The sequence below is a fragment of the Paroedura picta genome, chromosome 4 (genome assembly GCF_049243985.1).
Source record: "Paroedura picta isolate Pp20150507F chromosome 4, Ppicta_v3.0, whole genome shotgun sequence".
NCBI lineage: Eukaryota > Metazoa > Chordata > Lepidosauria > Squamata > Gekkonidae > Paroedura > Paroedura picta.
Window position 1 is genome coordinate 39,738,199 of NC_135372.1, and position 19,943 is coordinate 39,758,141.

Genomic DNA, 19,943 nt, shown 5'->3' on the forward strand with positions numbered 1-19,943 from the left:
GAAGTGATATTATTTTCGCCTCATATTATAGTGCTTACAACTCATGAATGATGCAACAATGCCTCTGAGCAACTCAGATGAATGTGCATTTAAAACAAGGAGTTTTATGTCAATTTGGCTGGTTCTAGTACATGGATTTCATTTAAAGGGACATCAAAGTTCTAGATTCACTATATTTATGCTCAAACTGAAAAGGAACAGAGACGTGGCCATTCCCAGCATGATATGCTGGAAGGAATAAAACTGGACAGGTGTCTGAGACCAACTGTACTTTGTATGTATGTGTACTCCACAATAGCGATCCTCAACCTGTGGGCTGCGGACCACATGTGGTCCGTCGACTAATTGGAGGTGGGCCCCGAAGGATGCCTTCCCCCCCCCCCGGCCCTTTACTTCATCCCCCCCCCCAGCCCTTTACAACACACTTCGGGTGTCATTGTCTCCCATCACTCCCAGATGGGACTATCTCATTGCAGAGAAACAAGCTCAGGGTTCCCATTGATTTGTCATTGTCATGAGTTAAAATTTCCATGAAAATAAAATGTTCCTTATGTTCACTGTTGTGGTGTATATCTTATTTTGAAGGGGTGCTTAAACATTACCATAGCGATCAGAGAGTGTTAGGGCAGTGGTTGAGAGTAGAGGAGTAAACTCCCCCCCCCACACCGGGCCTCAGTAAAATTGTCAAGCGTTGAGTGGTCCCCGGTGATAAAAAGGTTGGGGACCACTGCTCCACAACATGTGAAATAACTAGTTCTGTGTAGGAGGTAGCCCAAAGTTAACTACAATGCAAAAGGCAGACCAGTTCCTTAAATAAAGCCAGCTGATAGGGCAGAAATGGAGAGCCAACATTGTTAATATGCTAGATCAGGGAGACCTGAGTTCAAATCCCCCCCCCCCCTTTTCAGCCCTAAAACTCAATTAATGCTCTTGGGCCAGGGAGCCTAGTCTACCTCACAGGGATGTTGCGAGGATAAAAACCAGGGGGAGAAAACTATATAATGCTGCCTTGATGTCCTTGGAGAATAGGTTATCCATCTACACATTCTTATGCTACCCTAATTCCAAAAGTGGGAGATAGAAAAGGGATTCAATTTGGTAATTCTTCTCCTCAGATTAAAAGACAGAAACAGACAAAACCACCAGACTAAATTTGGAGCAAATGACTATGGTACATCTTGAAGTAAGCTGGTAGAAAGGCAACTAAATGGGTTTTTTCCCCTCCCCAAGAGAGCTGCCTAGCCTGAACAAGTTTGCTCTATATCTTTTGCTATGTGCTCGCCAAAAGCTTTGGTGCTTGCAAAGCCAAAAAGCACACACGTGAGCTGGGGAGCCCCTCGCTTTACCGTCACAGACGGACACAAGTGGACAAGCAAGCCGTGCGGCAGGAAATGCAGCGTCCTCCCCACCTGCGATTAAACCCTTTGCCGAATTTAAACACAAATGTTTCTTATCCATTACAGGAAATGACTGAGTGCAAGTTCGGAAGTCCAGGACTTTTCCGTTTTCTGCCTGATGGTCTCTTATTAAGCTGCTGTTTACTCCTTTGCGCTCTAAAAAGTCTAGGGACCAATTCTAATATTCCCCCCACCCCACCCCGGCCGCCTCCAAAGGCACTTCTTGCGTGGAACAATAATGTCATGTTAGTCCCAGCCCTTCTTCTGGAAACAGCTAACAAAACACTTAAATCCTGAGGAAAAACTGAGCTTTTCAGAGGAAAAGACTAAGTTATGCATCTCAAGGATAGTTTTCGTGGTCTCTGGGGAAATTTCAGATTCAATTTAAGTATAACACGCTCTGGAGACAGACTCTTACAACCAGGCTACCCTAGCCTTAGATGCAAACAGAGATTTCCTCTAGCAATGCCCCACAATTGCTGGCTGGCTGTTACAAAATACCAATGGTAGGTCACAGCAGCAGCAAGAAGGCATGCAGCTTGCTCAGGAGGACTCTGCATTTCCCAAACAGTGAGGACTATATAAAACACAGCAATGTGCACATAGATCAAACTTACCTCCACTAAAGTCACAGAGCAACTACTGCTTTCACTCATATATATAAATTCGAGAGGGAGAGACAGGGAGAGAGACGGCGGAATAATCCAGTGAACTTTAAATACCAGCAAGCAAAAATTAGGAAGTAAATAAAGTCTCAAGTTGTCAGTTCTGCTGCGTTGGAGCAGAAATTGAGTTGGCTCTTAAAAACAAAAACAAATCAGTAACTTATTCCAGGTCCAAACTATGAAAGCAGCTGGAAGGAAGTTTGAAGCCAGAAGGCAAGTTCCAACTCAGGAAAGCTGGTAATGCCCTAAACTCCACCCTCAACCATCCTTTTCCAGCATGGACATCTTAGGCGGATTAGCCAGGCTGACTTCACGGTTGTTCCTAAAGCCGAAGGTGACTCAATGTGTCAAGCAGCTTGCCAAACCTCTTCATTGTCATATTTCATTGCAACAGAGCAGATATTTGCACAGTGACTGTCTTTCATGGAGGCTATTTTCTAAGCGAGTTTAAAAAAAAGAAGAAGGAATAAATAATAATTAAAAAAACAGACTAGTACTACTGTGGTTAGACCTGAGTACAGGTCCCAACTCAATCAAGATAATCTCGAAACACCTCCCATCGCCCTCACAAAGTGGTTGAGAGGATGACGTGGGGGAGGAGGGGCAGAGGGATAGCAGGGATAGTAGGAATAGTGTCCTGGATCCCTGCTGGTATGGAATCAGTTCGGAGGGGAAAGGATAAACGCAGACAAATGAGCTGAAAACTATTTGCATCACTAAGTTGGAAAAGCTAAAGTGAGTCTAGGAATGTGGCGGAGCGCACAGTTTTTCCACTGTGCTGTCTGTTGCTAGGTGTACATTTTAAAACTCTGGTCTTCCAGAGAGCAATTTCTTGAAAAGAAAGCAGGGCACTTAAAGCATAACCTTTTTTTTCCTTCTCCTTCAGTTAAGAGATTAGCAAGAAACGCCCTGCCACGTTAGAAGGGAATGGATTCTCCGTATTCTGATTAAAACAGACTGATATTCCAATCCCTAACCCAATGAAGCCCAAACTTCCTCAGAGTTAAGGGGACTGACATCCCCAACTAAACTTGTTTTGAGATCACAGGAGGCCAGCCTGAGACATTTTGATTCTAAGTCAGAAAATCCAACTACAGGGCATAGGACGCTAAATGCTCTTGTGCAAGCTCCAGTGAGACAAAACAAGCCAACCGTCTCTGAGAACTGAATCCATTTTCTCCTCCACTCTACCACACTAAAAAGCATATTAAATCAAAATGGAAATATTTTCTAATCATTTTTTTCCCTATTGATCATTTTCTGCAAAATTTATCTGTTGGGATACATAGAATTCTGTGTAAACGTCTACCCAGTGCCTGTTTCCCCTTTTTGAAAACAGAAAAGCTGTAAGGGAAGGGCTGCCAACTCCTGCAGATTTAGGAGTGGAGTGTGGGAGGAAGGGACATCAGTGGGGTCTAATGCCATACAGTCCACCACCCAAAGCTGCCATTTTTTAATTATTATTGTTGTTGTTGTTGTTGTTGTTGGATTTATTGCCCATCACTCCTAGACAGTCCGGCTCATGGCGTGTTACATGCAAAGTTCAAAACAATAATACAATCCCCAATTAAAACCCCATAAAATTACAGAAAAATACAAAACCGTACGGCGGAAATAGAACACTATCTTAATAGCCCCCCACTAACAGCTGGGGTGGCTAGGAGAGGGGTGTGACAACCAGCCATGCCAATGGACCGGCCTGGGAGCATATCTTCCAGGGGGGAGCCCCATCTGATCTTCTACTAGATTCTCCAGAGGAACTGATCTCTGTAGTCGGGAGATCAATTGTAATTCTGGGATGTCTCCAGATCCCACCTGGAGGTTGGCAACCCTAGGCAGGGATGGGGGAGTGACAATAGAGACGTGAGAGAGAAGGAATCCCTATGACTTCCCTGCCATCCTGTTCTGCATTCCAAACAGCGTTCCCCTCAATGATTTCTTTGACTGCAAGGTTTCAAATCTGTGTGTGAGGATAAAGAGATGGTAAATCGTGTGAAAAGAAACGTAAGCGGAGGGTGCATGAGAGAGAGATCTGGAACAGAAAAATGGTAGGCAGGCAAATGGTTAAATATCCTTCTCTGGCTTTCTGATTTCACCCCACCCCGCCATTATAATTGTTAACCAACTGCCCCCTACGTGGCCAAATCTGGTCACCCCGAGACAAAGAAGAGGTCTCCACCAACTTAAGGAGCCATGAATGCAGGGGGGGGATTTATTGTAAATCCCACCCCCCCCAAAAAGAAAAACCCATCATGAGCAATAGTAATTAAGGGGGAGGTGGGAATCAACCTGATCATACCCCTGTTGTTTTTAGATACTCCTGGGGGTAGGATGGATTTCCCAAAAGTCTCCCTCCCCCCACTACACCTTGTGAGTTCCCAGCTGTCAGAGTGCTGATATTCCAGTATCAGTCATTTCACCTAGCCTGGTGGCATGGCTATTTTCTAGTGCAGCCTTCCTCAACATTTTCACCATTGAGAAAAACCTGAAGCATTCTTCAGGCTTCAAGAAACCCCAGAAATGGCATGATCATGTGGAATATGGTCAGAAAATACAGCTGTGTACATTCCCACCCAGGGCCCCTCCCCTTCTCACGCCTATCACTGCCCATTTTGGGAGGGGGAGCAGGTTGACATGACCGTATATGGTCATATCACTCAATAAATGTTTAACAATTTTTTACAAATGTATAAAAAACCCGATTAACTCCCACCCATCCAGGAAACCCTTCCAGGGCCATCAAGAAATCCCAGGGCACTTCCGCACATTGAAAAAAATAGCGTTATGCCAGCAAAATGGCGTAACGCTAAAAAATAACGTGCCTCCGACCATTCTTCACCTTCTGGCTCTCTCACTTTCCTGTCGCCTTCTCACGCTTCTTGGCACTCTGTGTGCCTGCTTGAAATGGCGGAAGACAGCAACGCACTTTATATGCGACTCTCCTCCGCCTGTCAATCAAGCCAGGCAGCCAATCATCTTTCTCCATGTTTTAAGGCCCGTGATGGCAGCTAATTTTTTTTGTGAAACTTCTCCATTGAAATGCCTATGAATCTAATCATAGATGCATAGTGCTTTTTATAATGCCACCCCTCATGGAATCATGAGCCTTGAATCTTTTTAAAAATTAATCCCATTCCCAATTTGGAGGGGGACTTTAGAGAGGCATGCTTTGTTTTTTAACTGGGGGAGAGGGTTGCTTTGCCTGCATGATTTAACTCCTATTCGTTGCTCCAGGCAGCTTGCTTAAAAAAACAAACAAACAGAAAAACGTCCCCAGGAGAAAAAAGAGGGAGACGGGTGCGAGGGCGGGAATTGGAGGCAAAGATAGCGCTACTTCTGTTCCACACATTTCCTTAGCATGTGGCTTGCTGGTTGCTCTCCTCTAGCTTGCACTTTAAAATGGAGGATGTAGCTACCGGTTTGGTGCTTGGACACTGGATGTTGGCGATGTCGTGCAAAATGCCAAAAATATGGCGTCTGCATAAAGTAAGCATTTCACTATATTTATCGGGTGCAGAATGGCCCCCAGGGTTTCATAAAACCTTGGTTGAGAAGACCTGTTCTAGCGTCAGAGAAGCTACACTGACATAAACAAGAAGACAGGCCTCTCTAATTACTGCTCCCATTATTGATACTGAGCTATGGTTTGCGTTACTACTGTGTGCTTATTGTTATGGCTCTTTCAAAAATAGCTGTTTCATACTCTTTTCCACACTAACGTTCACATCAGTGGACAGCTTCTGCTGCCCACTGGCAAGCGTAACTTGCAATCTTCCAAGTTCCCAGTTCCGACCTGATACCATTCAGAGAAGACGACTGCTTCCTTGACTAGCATTTCCTGCAAAATCAACCACCCGCTTATCATTCAAACAGAGTTTCAGCCTATAGCAGACGGCAAACAAGCACTGTAGCATCTTTAAGGTCAACAGAATAATTACAGACAAAACTTGCTTTGTATTAACCTACATTACCAGCTGGTTTTAGAACAGACTCAATTTATATAATATAGCAGTTTTATAATTAGTCGCATGATGCAAAGGGGATGATAAACACACAGAGCAATAGGAACTGTCAAGTATCTACTGTGAAAAACTGTTTTTTTAATTCAAATCCTGGACTCATAACAAAAGCTAATAGGCAGTCCTGCCAGATGGAGTGCTTTAGAGAGGGCTAGGCACCCTCTGTTTAGCTCCAGATGTCAAATTTCAGAATACCCAGCATTTCTGTTAACAAAACAGGCCTCACTATCACATTTGTAGAGCTTGAGGAATGATCCAGAGCATGGGGAAGGGGGGAATATTTAGATCAATCATTGTGCTTCTTCGTTGTTTTAAGTCATAGACCTGGGCTAAGTACGTTCCACAGAAGGGTGACTTCGGATTCTGGATTTGCTGTTTCTGAAGATGTTTCCTTGTGTCTCACAGCTTTGAGCCCTCATAAGAAACTATCCTGACTGATGAACATCTCTGCCCTCTGAGGACTAGCCAGAGTGCTCTAAATCAGGGGTAGTCAACCTGTGGTCCTCCAGAAAACGCTGGCAGGGGCTCATGGGAATTGTAGTCCATGAACATCTGGAGGACCACAGGTTGACTACCCCTGCTCTAAATGGAACCACTGACTTGCCTGTCAGCAATTGCTTCCTGCTTTCCTTTAGAGGATGCCAGGAGGCAAATAAAGCAGGGAAATTCAGTTGGTCTCAGAGACAGACAGTCTTCCAAAATGCAGGAAAGGGCTATTCCTGCCTGCTGTCTGTGCACCAGCATGGGCTTTAGAGTTCTGTTTCTTGAACAGGGGATACAAAAAGGCCACGTTTGACACCCGAGGAGAGTTTCAAAAGCAGCTTGCACTAATGGTTGCATGAGGCTGATGTCAATTTACTCAATAGATTTTTTTTTTAACAAGACACCCACACTGTTAAGCACCTGAATGCACGCACAACTTCGTAACCTAGAAAGAACCCAACACATTACTGGGTGAGTCAGAAGTACTAAGTGGAGGGAAAATGGTTTCACAGATTTAATTTTGTGGAACAGGAAGGACTAGATACACTTTTCTCTACCATGATGATGCATCGTTGCTCTTTTCTACCTTTACCCGTGGAAAGTATCTTCAAAAAAGCACAACTTCCTCTATGAGCTGTGCATACTTTAATCTCACAATTATTTTATTGCACACACTGGATTATTTTGCCACCAAGTCAGTAAAAGGAGGTTGGACTCAAAAGCCTCCCTTCTGGGACCCAAAGGCCACTTCGGTTGCCCCTTCCCTGCATACTGCAGATGAAAATGTTTTCCACAGGAGCCATGGTCTGAAAACTGCAAAAGAAGGGAAGAGGCTGGAAGGATTTGTTCTGCCAGTGGAGTGCCACTCACAGTTCTTTGAATCCAACACCCTGCCTTCTGTATCCATGCAATTTTTTTCATCCCCCCCACTTTTTTTTTTTGGGGGGGGGGGTTGCAAGTCTTGAAGGCTGCTAATATCCCCAAATATTCTCAGGTTCTTTCAGAATACCGTATATACTCGCATATAAGCCGACCTGCATATAAGCCGAGGCATCTAAATTCACCCCAAAATGCTGGAAAACGTATTGACTCGCATATAAGCCGAGGGTGGTGTTTAGGTAGTGGCTTTTTCTCCTTTCCTCCCCTCTTCCCTGTTTTGGGCAGGATCTTTTTTTCCCTTTTCTTCTCAACTTCCTTCGCCCTCTAAACTGTCTTGTCTTTTGATATTCAAACCTGTGCTGCTTCCCTTCTTCTTAGCCGGGTGTTCTGTTCCCTGCACTTTCCATGCCTTCCTCTAGGGGCGTTTCCTCCTTCTGCTCTCTGTTCAGAGAGCTTCAGAGCTTCCTGCAGCGTCCTGCCCATGCTGGCCTCCTGCTGGCCTCGTTAAGGCAGGGGGAGGGGGAGATGGAGACTGTTCTTTCCCTCCTGGGCTTGCTGTCTCTCCTTTCTTCCTGCTTCTGCTCTTCAGGCAAGTATACTTGTCTGCCACCTTCCTGTCTTGTCTGGCAGCTGTTTTTTTTTACACTCGCATATAAACTGAGGGGGATTTTTTCAGCTTAAAAAAAGGGCTGAAAAACTTGGCTTATATGCGAGTATATACAGTACATAGGTTATAGCATAATGTCCAAAATCTGGTGACAGTCCTAGATAAAGATAGTTCTCTGAAAAAGATCTATTTCCTCCACTTTTTGGAGCTACCACCGTTCAGGGCTGACAATCGCATTCAGATGACCGTCAACATCCACTGATGTGGTTGAGCCTGGAGACATTCACACACACACAAAAATCCCCTGGGCCTAGGAATGTCAACATTTTCCAAACTTCACTTTCACACAGATAGGTAACTCATCGAGGCTGGGACTATTCTTTTCCTAGTTGTTATTTTTTTTCTTTTCTCTTTAATGCGGGGTTTTCTTCTTCCTTTACTTGGCAGTGTTCTAATTTTCTTTCGGTTAAACTTAGGCATTCGGTCAATTTTTCCTCTCGCATTGCCTTAGGCCTTAAGGCACTGAGATGGCGAATATAACATTGGTGTCACTAAGGCACCATGACTCACATGGCCCAGGCTTGCCCAATCTTGTCAGATCTCAGAAGACAAGCACGGTGAGCCCTGGTTATTAGCTGGATGGGAGACTGCCAAGGAGTTTCTGGGTCCCTGAGCAGAAGAAGGCAATGGCCGATCATCTCTCTCGGTTTCTTGCCTTGAAAACCCTATGAGCTTGCCATAAATCTCCAGTTGATCCTCTCTCGGCCCATCCTGGGCTGGCTCGCCTTGCAGCCTGGTTCTAACCTTGACTTTGTGGTAGTCTGAGGCAGACAGAATTGAGGGAGGAGGGAGACCTCAGGCAGATATAATGTCAAAGAGTCCACTCAGCAAAGTAGCCGTTTTCTCCAGAGGAATAAGTTTCTGTCATCTGGAGTTCAGCTGTAATTCTGGGAAATGTCCAGGTCTCACCTGGAGGTTGCTAAGTCTGGGTCTGGAATCAGTCTCTGGGGGAGAGCACTGAACAAAGGTGGAAACCTGTAGGGCTGGTATTTCTGGTCAATACTTTAACTCAGGGGTAGTCAAACTGCGGCCCTCCAGATGTCCATGGACTACAGTCCCCATGAGCCCCTGCCAGCGAATGCTGGCAGGGGCTCATGGGAATTGTAGTCCATGGACATTTGGAGGGCTGCAGTTTGACTACCCCTGCTTTAACTGAACCATTAGACAGCTGTTTGTATCTGTCAAACTGGCTTGCAATTATTCTGACCTAGAATCCCATTACACTTCAGATCAATGTAATAAAAATCTTCCTTTGCTTTTGATGCCATTTGATGGTCACTTATTTATTCCAGGACATAATGTGGATTTGTAGTTTGTATTTTTATCAGCCAACCAGGAATCCAAATACGGATTAGGACCATATTAACAAAAAATTGGGAAAATAGTTTATTCGATCAGTTAATGTTTTAAAACAACGCAAGCCTCCAAACTTAATATCTATAACATCTAAATGGCATATTTCAAGTACTCAAAGCACTTCATATACATTGTCTCAAGAATCCTTACAACAGCCCTGTAAGGTAGGCAAGTGTGAGCATCATATTACAGATGGGGGAAGCCAATCTGGAAAAATAACAGCTTGAATATGCTCCCCAGTGTTTATGGTTAAGGTGAAATTGCAACTTGGACTTCCTAGATTACACTTCTGGGTACTCTGCTTCAGAGCACAGATAATCAAAATTTCAGACTTCACCTTACCAGTGATTTACACTTTACCTTTGCTTATGTAACCATTGTGACTGAACAACTGGATCTAAATCCACCTATTCTGTCTCATTCTATGGATCAAAACAGCCATGAACACTAACAAACCTTCTGAAAGTTTTGCATTACATAGGGTGAAAATCATTTGGTCAGTCAGTTCTTGGAAGCATTCACCTTCCAAAATGTGTTTGTGGGTAGCAGACACCCCCCCACCCCGCCCAACAGTTTTGTTTAAAGCAAAAGGTACTATCTCCTTTATGTGTCAGTTTAAAGCAAAAGGCACTCTTTCCTTTGTGTGTCAGTAGTGGAGAATCACTCTGTTTTTTTCTCTGCATCCCATGAAGCTTCCCAGAAAAGCTCAACTGCAGAACAGTTACCTATAAACACATAAACTGAAAGAATAAAAGCGTTATACGGGGCTGCTTGGAGGGCCCATTTAATGGTTGCAAATAAAATATAAATACAGAGTGACAAATAACTATGAAGTGCCTGAATGGAACTTATCTTTAATGAGCTACAGCATACTTGTGCTGAATATGTTCATGCTTTAAACTGCATCTGTCGCTTGTTTTCCTGCGACAGAGCCAAACCACAGTGTCAGCAGGCCTGGTACCTCATTACCTTGTATCTGTCCAGAGGGTCTTCCTGTTGCAGCTGGTTCTCTCGCATCATTTGATACTCTCTCTCATATTTCTTCAGTTTCTTTGTGGGCACCTAAAGAGGGATCAAGAAAACTATGCTAGTAGTGTCACGAGATACGCTCGGGGAGAAACAAGATGTCGCATTGAAACGCATACAGGCACTCGCACACAGAGGTGAATAGGAGATCTGGACTGGATTTCAGCAAACTTTTACCATGAACAAGCCAAAGGTTGTTGAGGCATTCATACTTCAAGCCTGCCCTCTCCGATGAAATGTAGCCAGTCCACATGAGTGCACCTAGGGCCTCCACCACGGGAGTCAGCTGCCCCAGTCACAGAACAGGCAGCACATAAAATGAGCAACATGAAGTCCATAAAAATTATTAGTGAGCGACAGAGCATATGGAAGACATGAGGTTGGATTCAGATTAAGGTTTCCCAATGCATAATGATTTCCAGGTTACAGAGTATTGGGGAGATTTTGCTCCCCAAAATCTTGTTTCTGGCCCCTAGTCCCTGAAAAGGCAAGAAACTCGTGCTCTATAAGTGGAAGTTCTTGTGCCCATAGAAACATCTAGACTGCTCCTGCTGCCACCCAAGGAGGCTGGGTGCAAAGCCAAGTTGTACACCCAATCTATCTATGGTTCTCTGTAAGGAAGTCTCTGGTATCACTTCCAGATGCTTAGCCCGAGCGCCGACAGACATCTTGGCAGGGAAAAAGGAAAAGGGAAAAGAAATCAGGCTACAGGTACACCGGCTCAATGATGGCTTGTAGTCTGTGCGCAGACAATTAATCATGTAGTCCCCCTGTGTGTGATCCTGCCTTGCCTTTACCTTCTATGCATTTGAACAACATCAGCACAGGGCTTATAAAGTCCAAATCCAGCTCTTGGGGAGGAGGGCTGGGAAAACGGTGGCGTTAACAGCTTGTTTGTAGTTTCCTAGTTCCTCTTTCCCAGTTTTCTCAGACAAGATATTTAAAGATCCAGATTTTTCAATAATTTCCATTCTTTATAACCAGTAGGTAACCGAATGGAGAACACTGCAGGCGGAGCATCTGTCCCAACCACACACCTGTATTTCATCCACCTTCAGGTGCAAACAACACTGGCATATCCCAGAACTGCCAATTCTCTGGCCAAATGATTCAACGTATAAATATTTTTTCATTATTTAATCATTTGAGATGGAAGACGAAGAGTCATTCCTGCCCAAAATTATTCTCTCTTCCCTATGTACATTTGTTATCTAAAGCTACCGGGAACACATTTCCGATTCGTATTTAGGTTTTTAAAGGACCAAAGACCAAAATGCCCTCTTACTGCCTTGCTGTGTTGATGTGATTCTTCCTTTGATGGTGCTCAGGGAAACAGCAGACTCCTAGAATGGTTAGTTGCTAGGATACCTCTTAAAAGCCTACATCTTGTGCTCTATGACTGCCCTTCCATGAACACAAGCAAGAGGACAACAGGAAACACAGGGAGGGAACATGAGCTGAGGAAAAAAACATTGCCATCAAAGCAAGCAAAGTCAAAGACAGCATAGACAGGTGTTAGAAACGCCAGAATGGGTTGTTAAATGAACAACAACGCTTTTTTCAAAAGGGTTTTTTTTTTTACCTTACACTAGATAGTAGCTAAAGGCACCAAAAGAAATATTTGTATTCAGTTCTTATTCAGCAGACATAGTGTGGGGACTGAATGTCTACTATGAGTGTAGACATTCAAAGACTATTTTATTGTTCCTAAATTTATTTGTACTGCAAAGGAGGAAAATATATGCTTTCCCTTCCCCTAATTATCCTTAAAATGGGCATTCTAGTTAATCCCCCTGTAGTAAATCACTATTAATGAGAGAAATTATTTTTAAAAATACTTCTGAAATCATTTTCATCATCATCTTTATTCTAGTATTCTAGTATGCCGCCTTTCCCCTGCTTGGCTCAGGGTAAAAGGTAAAGGCAAAGGTATCCCCTGTGCAAGCACCGGGTCATGTCTGATCTTTGGGGTGACGCCCTCTAGCGTTTTCATGGCAGACTCAATTCGGGGTGGTTTGCCAGTGCCTTCCCCAGACATTACCGTTTACCCCCCAGCAGCAAGCTGGGTACTCATTTTACCGACCTCAGAAGGATGGAAGGCTGAGGCAACCTTGAGCCGCCTGCTGGGATTGAACTCCCAGCCTCATGGGCAAACAGCTTCAGACAGCCACAAGAGGCTCTCAGGGTAGCTCACAACAAATACAAACAATAAATTCAATAAATTAATAATAATAATAAAAAAACTCTTCTATTTCTGTATATCTATGCCCTTCAGAGAGGGGCTACCCGATGTTGGGGGAGGGGTTAGGGAGCTAGACAGGGATGGATGGATTCTCAAGTAGGATGGCCAGTATTCTAGAAACTTGTGATACCCAAGGCTTATCTCGGATTCTATTCACCTGCTCAGAACTGAGACTATTAGAAGTAAATCATATGCAACATATTGTCTCATGTTACAAATCATTACTTTGGCAGTTTGGTGCAGGGGTTAGGAGTGCGGACTTCTAATCTGGCGAGCTGGGTTTGAATCTGCGCTCCCCCACATGCAGCCACCTGGGTGACCTTGAGCTTGCCACAGCACTGAGAAAACTGCTCTGACCGAGCAGGAATATCAGGGCTCTTTCAGCCTCACCAACCTCACAGGGTGCCTGTTGCGGGGAAAGGAAAGGGAAGGCGATAGTAAGCCGCTTTGAGATTCCTTAAGGTAGAGAAGCGGCATATAAGAACCTCAACCACCACCTCCTCCTTCTCCTCCTTCTAGTCAACATGTTTACACAGAACACAGCAATTGTGTGAGAATGAAAGAACACCCCTCCATCTAGTCTACCATTAAGCATAATTAACATATGGAGATCATAGCTAACCTAATCAACGTTCCCTCATACTTTGTAGATATCTCTGTCATTCTTGTTGAAATACTTCTAAGCATATTAGGCTCTACTCTACACAAATAACTACTCCGTTCTGAGGGGAGAGGGAAAAACACAGTAGACTTTTGATTACACACAAGAGACCTGTTCACCAGTACAAAAAATTTGATCTGCAGAACTGATATACTAGACATGACCCAGAAAACAATGGAAAAAATTATTCTAGGAAGCCTGATTAATCATAAACCTAAGGTCCCCTCAGGAAGGCAGAGCCAAGACCCCAATACAGTTCCATAAGAGTGGCCATGGTATTCTAGTAAAACTATCATTTAGTGATTCCCCTAATAGGGTTTTAGCACATAAACTTTATTAGTGTTCAGAGATAAGACTGATGAATGGAATCTGAGATAAGATTTGAGCCGAGAAGCAACCATGTCACTGGCATGGGCCAAGACAGAAGACGGATGAATAGAATCCAAGATAAACTTTGAACTGAGAAGAAACCATGTCACTGGCATTGGCCGCACAGTCCCAAAGATGCAAACAGTAGCCACAGGTTTCCATTAGTCATTCTTCAAACCACATGTCAAGTCATATCTGAAGCTAAACGGTGGGTTGTGTCATAAGTTTTAGTAGATACAGTTAACAGGCTATGGAAGTTCATGCCACTGCTGTTACAAATTCTTGTGCAGAATCTTCCATTTTGTACTATGCATACTACTATAAGCCTCTCTCTGTTATTCCCCTATGCAGGCAATGCAAGCGAGTACATAACATTCTATTGTTGTGCCAAGATGCACTCCTCCCCCTCCATTATTTCACCTATAAGTCTTAAGTCCTCCTTGGCCACAATCTTGTGGCTTCGTTGAGTCTCGGGAGCATATAACAATAAATAAGCAACTCCAGCCTTTACAACAATACTTAACAGGGTACCACAAGACATGGTAGTACATGGTAGTACATGGTAGTACATGGTAGTACATAGTATTAAATGAGGACCATGCATTATTTTCTTTAAAGTGTTTGTATAATGTTCAGTGTAAACCACCCAGAGCTGCAAAGAAATAGGTGGTACAGAAAAATAAATAAATAAATAAAAATTAAATGTTCCATTGTTCTAGCACAATGAATTTCAACACAATGGAAATCATGAATAAGGGTTGGGTGGCATCCAGGGCATGCACTAGTCAGGTGGCTCTTCAGGTCTGCAGTGCTTGCAAAAAGTGGTTCTCCACAAGCTGTGGAATTAGTACCACTCCTTTAACCACTGCACAACACTGGATCCCGGTGATTTCTTTCCCCATCCTTGCCATTCATGAATCAGCAGCCACCGCAGATATTAAGCGTAAGGCTTAATATCTTTTGTTGTTGTAGTTATTAGAAAGGTTGAAAACTGAATTTATATTTGACTTTGAGCAACAAGGAAAGGCTGAAATGACGCTCAAAAGGCAGTAGTCCAGAAGAGTGAGAAACAGAGGCTTTGTGAAAAATCCCTTGTAAAAAAAGTAACATTGCAAACGGACATCTGTGTTTGTTTAAACACCATTTCCTGAAGAGGTAAGATAAGAACTGGTGGCTGTCACTTTATACAACGGACATTTTGGTGCCTTGAAAACAAAGACTACATTCTAACGTTTCATCATGGAGACTACTCTCTTGAACAACACAAAGCACGTGTCAGTGGATCCAATGGAGGCCCCTTTCACAGCAGAAGAAGAGATCTGAGGAACTGTATTTATGGCTTATAAGCCATTCTGATTTGTTTCTCCAGGTTGTCTCTGCATCTCTCATTGCTGTCTTCAATACAGCAGGAAGGAGCCAAATCCCAGCAATGATGCCTCACAGTGGAAGCCTCCTCCAAAACCTCTCCAGACTTTACAGGCACTGCAGCTGCAAAACCTCGGCCTTATGCCCCATTCCAGAGCTACACTGTAGACTCAATCCCATGTTGCTATTGTGCATCTGCCCCAAACTGATAGAACAAATGCTCTTGAAAAATACAACCCAAGGGCAGGAGCCCCCTTTTGGACACACATGGAAGGGAGGGTTCCCTTCCCCTTTTCTTGTGTTCTACACCAGAGGTCCCCAACCTTTTTTGGGCTGGGGACCGGGGGGGGGGGGAGAGGGAGGCGCTGGCGCCTGCGGACCGGGGGTTGACGACCCCCGGCTTAGAACACTCTAATATTTTGCATAGCCATCCAGTTCTTTGTGATTTTGACACTCCCGTTTTTTGCATGTACCCAATACCTGTTTTCAACATTCCCAGAGAAGTCCCAACAACAAAGTTTAGCATCACTAAATTAAAACTATGCGCCAGTCAAACACATGATTATAGTCGTACCTGTTGGTCCAGTGGAAAAAATTATCCAATAAATCCTTCAATTAAAAAAGTTCCAACTATAACTTGCCAGTTTCTATATTGAATGGCAATATGTTTCATGTGAACTGCCCTGAGCCTTAGGGGAAGGTGGTATATAAATGTAATGATGCAATAAATAAAATATTTATAATTGCAGCATCTGTTGGCATCTAAATATAGCCTTGAGGTATTAAATGTCTCAATCCCCTTTGTTCCGGGAAATTCTAATTGAATTGATGCAGGAAACCAAACCTACAATATATGCCTATAAATATTTGATGTCAATTAATAAATATGATATATAGAGAACCAGGAACGAATGTAATAAGGAGTTAGATCACCCTATTTTGCCAATGCAATGGGATATGGCATTAAAGTTTACAGCTATTCTCTCCATGGATCTTAAGTTGTGACTTACCTAGCAAAAAAATGTTTAGGATATACTGGGGACTACAACATTCTTCTACAATAACACTTTAACAAAGGACTGAGTAAAATGCCTAATTGTTGGTGTTATAATTCACAGGACATGTCACTTAAATAGATGCTTTGGGCGTCTTCAGAAATTCAGTTTTTCTGGGAAGAAAGAGGATGCTTATGTACTTTTAAACTATCTGCCCATCTCATAAAAAGCTATGAACATCTCATAGAGGCTAACTGATGATCAACGGATCTGGGCCCTCCACGCCCTTACTAAAGCTAGCTTGGTATAGCAGTTAAGAGTTATGGCTTCTAATCTGACAACCTGCGTTTGATTCCCAGCTCTTCCACATGCAGCCAGCTGGGTGACCTTGGGCTCATTGCAGCCCTGATAATGCTGTTTTCACAGAGCAGTCCTGTCAGAACTCTCTCAGCCCCACCTCCCTCACAGGGTGTCTGTTGTAGGGAGAGTCAGGGAAGGCAATTATCAACTGCTCTGAGCCTCCTTTCTGGTAAATCAATGGACTGAGGACCTTAGAACTCTATCAAAGGATGAACACATGGAATATAGATGTTTTTAGATAGATGAAAACCTTTCATAGACCGTTTCCACATCAGAGGCTTCATGCCGGGCTGCAGGCTGGAGTTTAAGCTGGGTCAGGTTGCCCTGTCTTTTCCTGCTCCCACACGGGGGAGCACTGGTCTGGTGCACCTTGTCCACCCTGGGATTTGTACTCCCACAGGGGAGCTGGGGCAGCAAGGTTCCCAGTGTGGAAACGGTCACAGAAATATATATGTAGATCTGCTACCACCATTATATTTTTGTCTCTATGTATACCGTTTTAAAAATTCTATTTAGTAGCTGGATTTTGAGGTTTGTCTCCCTTGTTCTTTTTGTTTGTTTGTTAGTTTGTTTAAAGAAAGATTAAAAAAAACAAAAGTTGGACATCCCTACTATAGACAGAGCCCATATGTCTTTCAAATCAGGGAGACTCAGGGCCATTTCCCACGGCTTAAAAATAGCACAATGGTTGCTAATTGAAAACGCTACTAATTTGGCATTACCCACGACGTCGTAGACAATCTGCAACACTCCTGAAACCGATCAGCAATAAGCGCTTCGTTTTAGCGCTTTCAGGTAAATCCAGAAAAGTGGATTCACCCTCCGGATAGCGATACACTCCTGCAACCAATCTGCAACAGTAGCGCTAAAGACCTGTGCGTTACCATTGTTGCTGGTTCTTCAAAGCCCCTCCCCCTGGCTCTCTTCTCCAAACTTCCGGCGAAGCGATCGCCATTTTTTTTTCTCGGAGCGAGCGGGGATAAACGCACCGGCGAGCCTCTTTCTGTTTAGAGGCTTCCCTGGCTTCATTCCTTCACCTTTAGTCACTAAGCACAAACCACTTAAAAGCCCGTTTGCTGGAATAAAGTCCCTTTATTTTTTACACATAAATTCAGCCGAAAATCGAGCCCGTGAGAAGGGGGGGGGGGAATTTTTTTTTATCACTCGAGCCAGCGTGCAAACGATCATACAATCAAACGACAGCTCACATTAGGCAGCTGGATGGGTCTCTCCATAGCAAAGAATCTACACAGATTCGTTGCTATGGGTCTGTTTTTTTTTTAAAAAACCTTTGTTAAAGGGAAAGGGGCTGTTTGGGAGCATGCTAACGGCTGCCCATTGGCTGCTTGACGGCCAGGGGCGGGACGAGCTTGGCAATAGCGCTTCCTTTCTAGCGATTTCTGCCGAGACCGGAAGCCTGTGGGAAACGCTAAAAAACGCAACTGATTCCACTACAAAGCCAGGTGTGCAAAACGACGAATTCCACTATTTTAAATGGCGATTTTTCCTTCCGCAAACAATTTGCAACAAAGATCCCCGTGCGAAAAGGCCCTCAGGTTTGAACTCCCACACTCTGCGTGAGCTCGGGCCCATTCCTCTCTCTCAGCTTAAGCTATCTCACAGGGAGGTTGCTATAAAGATAAACTGGAAGAGAGGAGAACAATGCTATAAGTCACTTTGGGTCTCTGTTGGCAAGAAAACTGCCTCTCATATGTTTTAATTTCCATGAAGAAGTGCTACAGGAAGGACTAACAACTTCAGATCATAGATTCAAGTGGGTAGCCGTGTTGGTCTCTAGCAGCACAACAAAATCAGAGTCCAGTAGCACCTTTAAGACCAACAAAGATTTATTCAAAGCGTGAGCTGAGGAAGAGTGCTTGCACTCAAAAGCTCAAGCCTTGAATACATTTTTGTTGGTCTTAAAGGTGCTACTGGACTCTGATTTTGTTGAACTTCAGATCATGGTCACGATCCAGGTGTCAGAATCTGGAGATTTCTGCTTGCCATTCCTCAGATCAGAGAAAATCTTTCTCAGATTTGAAATCTTTTTTTTTCCATTTTGATGTTCTGCTGAATTTGACAAATGGGAAAAGGCTGTTTTGTGTTTAATCATATATGTCACATTTCTAATTCTACAAAACAGAATTATAGTTGCATTGAGCACAAAAATAACTTCACCATGGTTTCATTTTTGAACTAGAATACTCAACAAAAGCCTACTATGCTGCCAAGTTATCACAACAAATACTTAATTTGGCTAGCCAACATCTCACTAAGGGGCACATGAAGTCATCTTGTTTTATCTAACACACAATACTTGTTCTTTATCACTTTTACATCAGTACGTTTTATTCTTTTATTATATTATTAAGCAGATGGTGTAATTTCAGATTGAAAATTAAAAACATGTTTCCAATAAAATAAGCAAGATCTTCCATAGTGCTTGGTCAAGTATCAAAGCTCACCGCATGGAAGGAAACCAACCACGGAATCTGTGAATGCTACACAGAAGGTGTCACAATTGTCAAACTGCAAACCCGCCAATCATTATTCCCCTTTGCCAAGATAGGTGCATTTACAAAGCAGCGCAAAATTCGGGACATGGCCCCTATAGTACCAAAATAAAACAAAGAATGCTTTTACTGAAGCAAAATATTAGGGATGACCTTGCATAAATTTCTCCAGTGATCTTGCACAACTGTACTTTCTATTGTACCCCACCCTAGTGAACCATCTCTTGTGTTTGTTTTTGCTGGGCAAGCTTCCCAAATAAAAGATCTTATCACTGGGTAGAGATTCCACAGAGCCCAGCAGTTAGATGCTACCAGTAGGTGGAGGCTGGAGGTGAGAGAGAGAGCAAAGACACTCCTCCAACAATGATCTTCATCAACTGACAGTCATCCGTTTCTCAGTACTCTACCGTTCCCTAGCTGAAGCCGCAGTACGTGATGAAACTCCTTTCATTGTGTAGAGTGGCAAATCCCTGTAATCCCTCACTATACTTGTTCCTCACTACTCTCTCAGATGAAGTTTGGTGCTTGACTTTAAAATCAGTAGGGAGGTATAAACTAGCAAAGCACACTGCAGCAAGAACAATACTGAACGCAAGACATAACAAGAACAAAAAGTACCACCTTGCCTACCAGATCCCCCTACTTAACCCCAAAACAGTACATCCTAGCTCTAGGATGAATTTTAGTTGTTGTAAACTGTTTGGGAAGTCCAATATGGCTGAAAAAGGGGTCAGGGATGTAAGAAATGAGAATTACCTTTGTTTATCAAAAGGCAACACCCAATACCATGATAAAAATACACAGTGGTGTAAGCTTATCAGTACACAAAAGATAAAGCCATGTAAATGTAAAAATGTACTTGGGGACCTTGAGACAAGTCACTGTCTTTGCCTAATCTACCTCACAGGGCTATAACAAAAGTAACCCATGTATATGGTTGCCAAAC

The 19,943-nt window shown here is 43.4% G+C and overlaps 1 protein-coding gene across 9 annotated transcripts in view; it reads right to left on the reverse strand.

Moving 5' to 3' along the window:
* RABGAP1L (RAB GTPase activating protein 1 like) overlaps positions 1 to 19,943 on the reverse strand; it is a 218,735-nt gene that overhangs the window by 12,592 nt on the left and 186,200 nt on the right. For 5 of the 9 annotated variants that reach the window (XM_077332520.1, XM_077332521.1, XM_077332518.1 and 2 more), the window contains one exon: positions 10,436 to 10,528. In XM_077332520.1, coding sequence (XP_077188635.1) covers positions 10,436 to 10,528 — 93 coding nt within the window. Of the gene's footprint in view, positions 1 to 2,014; positions 9,142 to 9,472; positions 10,207 to 10,435; positions 10,529 to 11,777; positions 11,797 to 19,943 lie in introns of those variants that run through there. The other 4 variants (XM_077332522.1, XM_077332527.1, XM_077332525.1 and 1 more) reach the window with 3 other exon arrangements.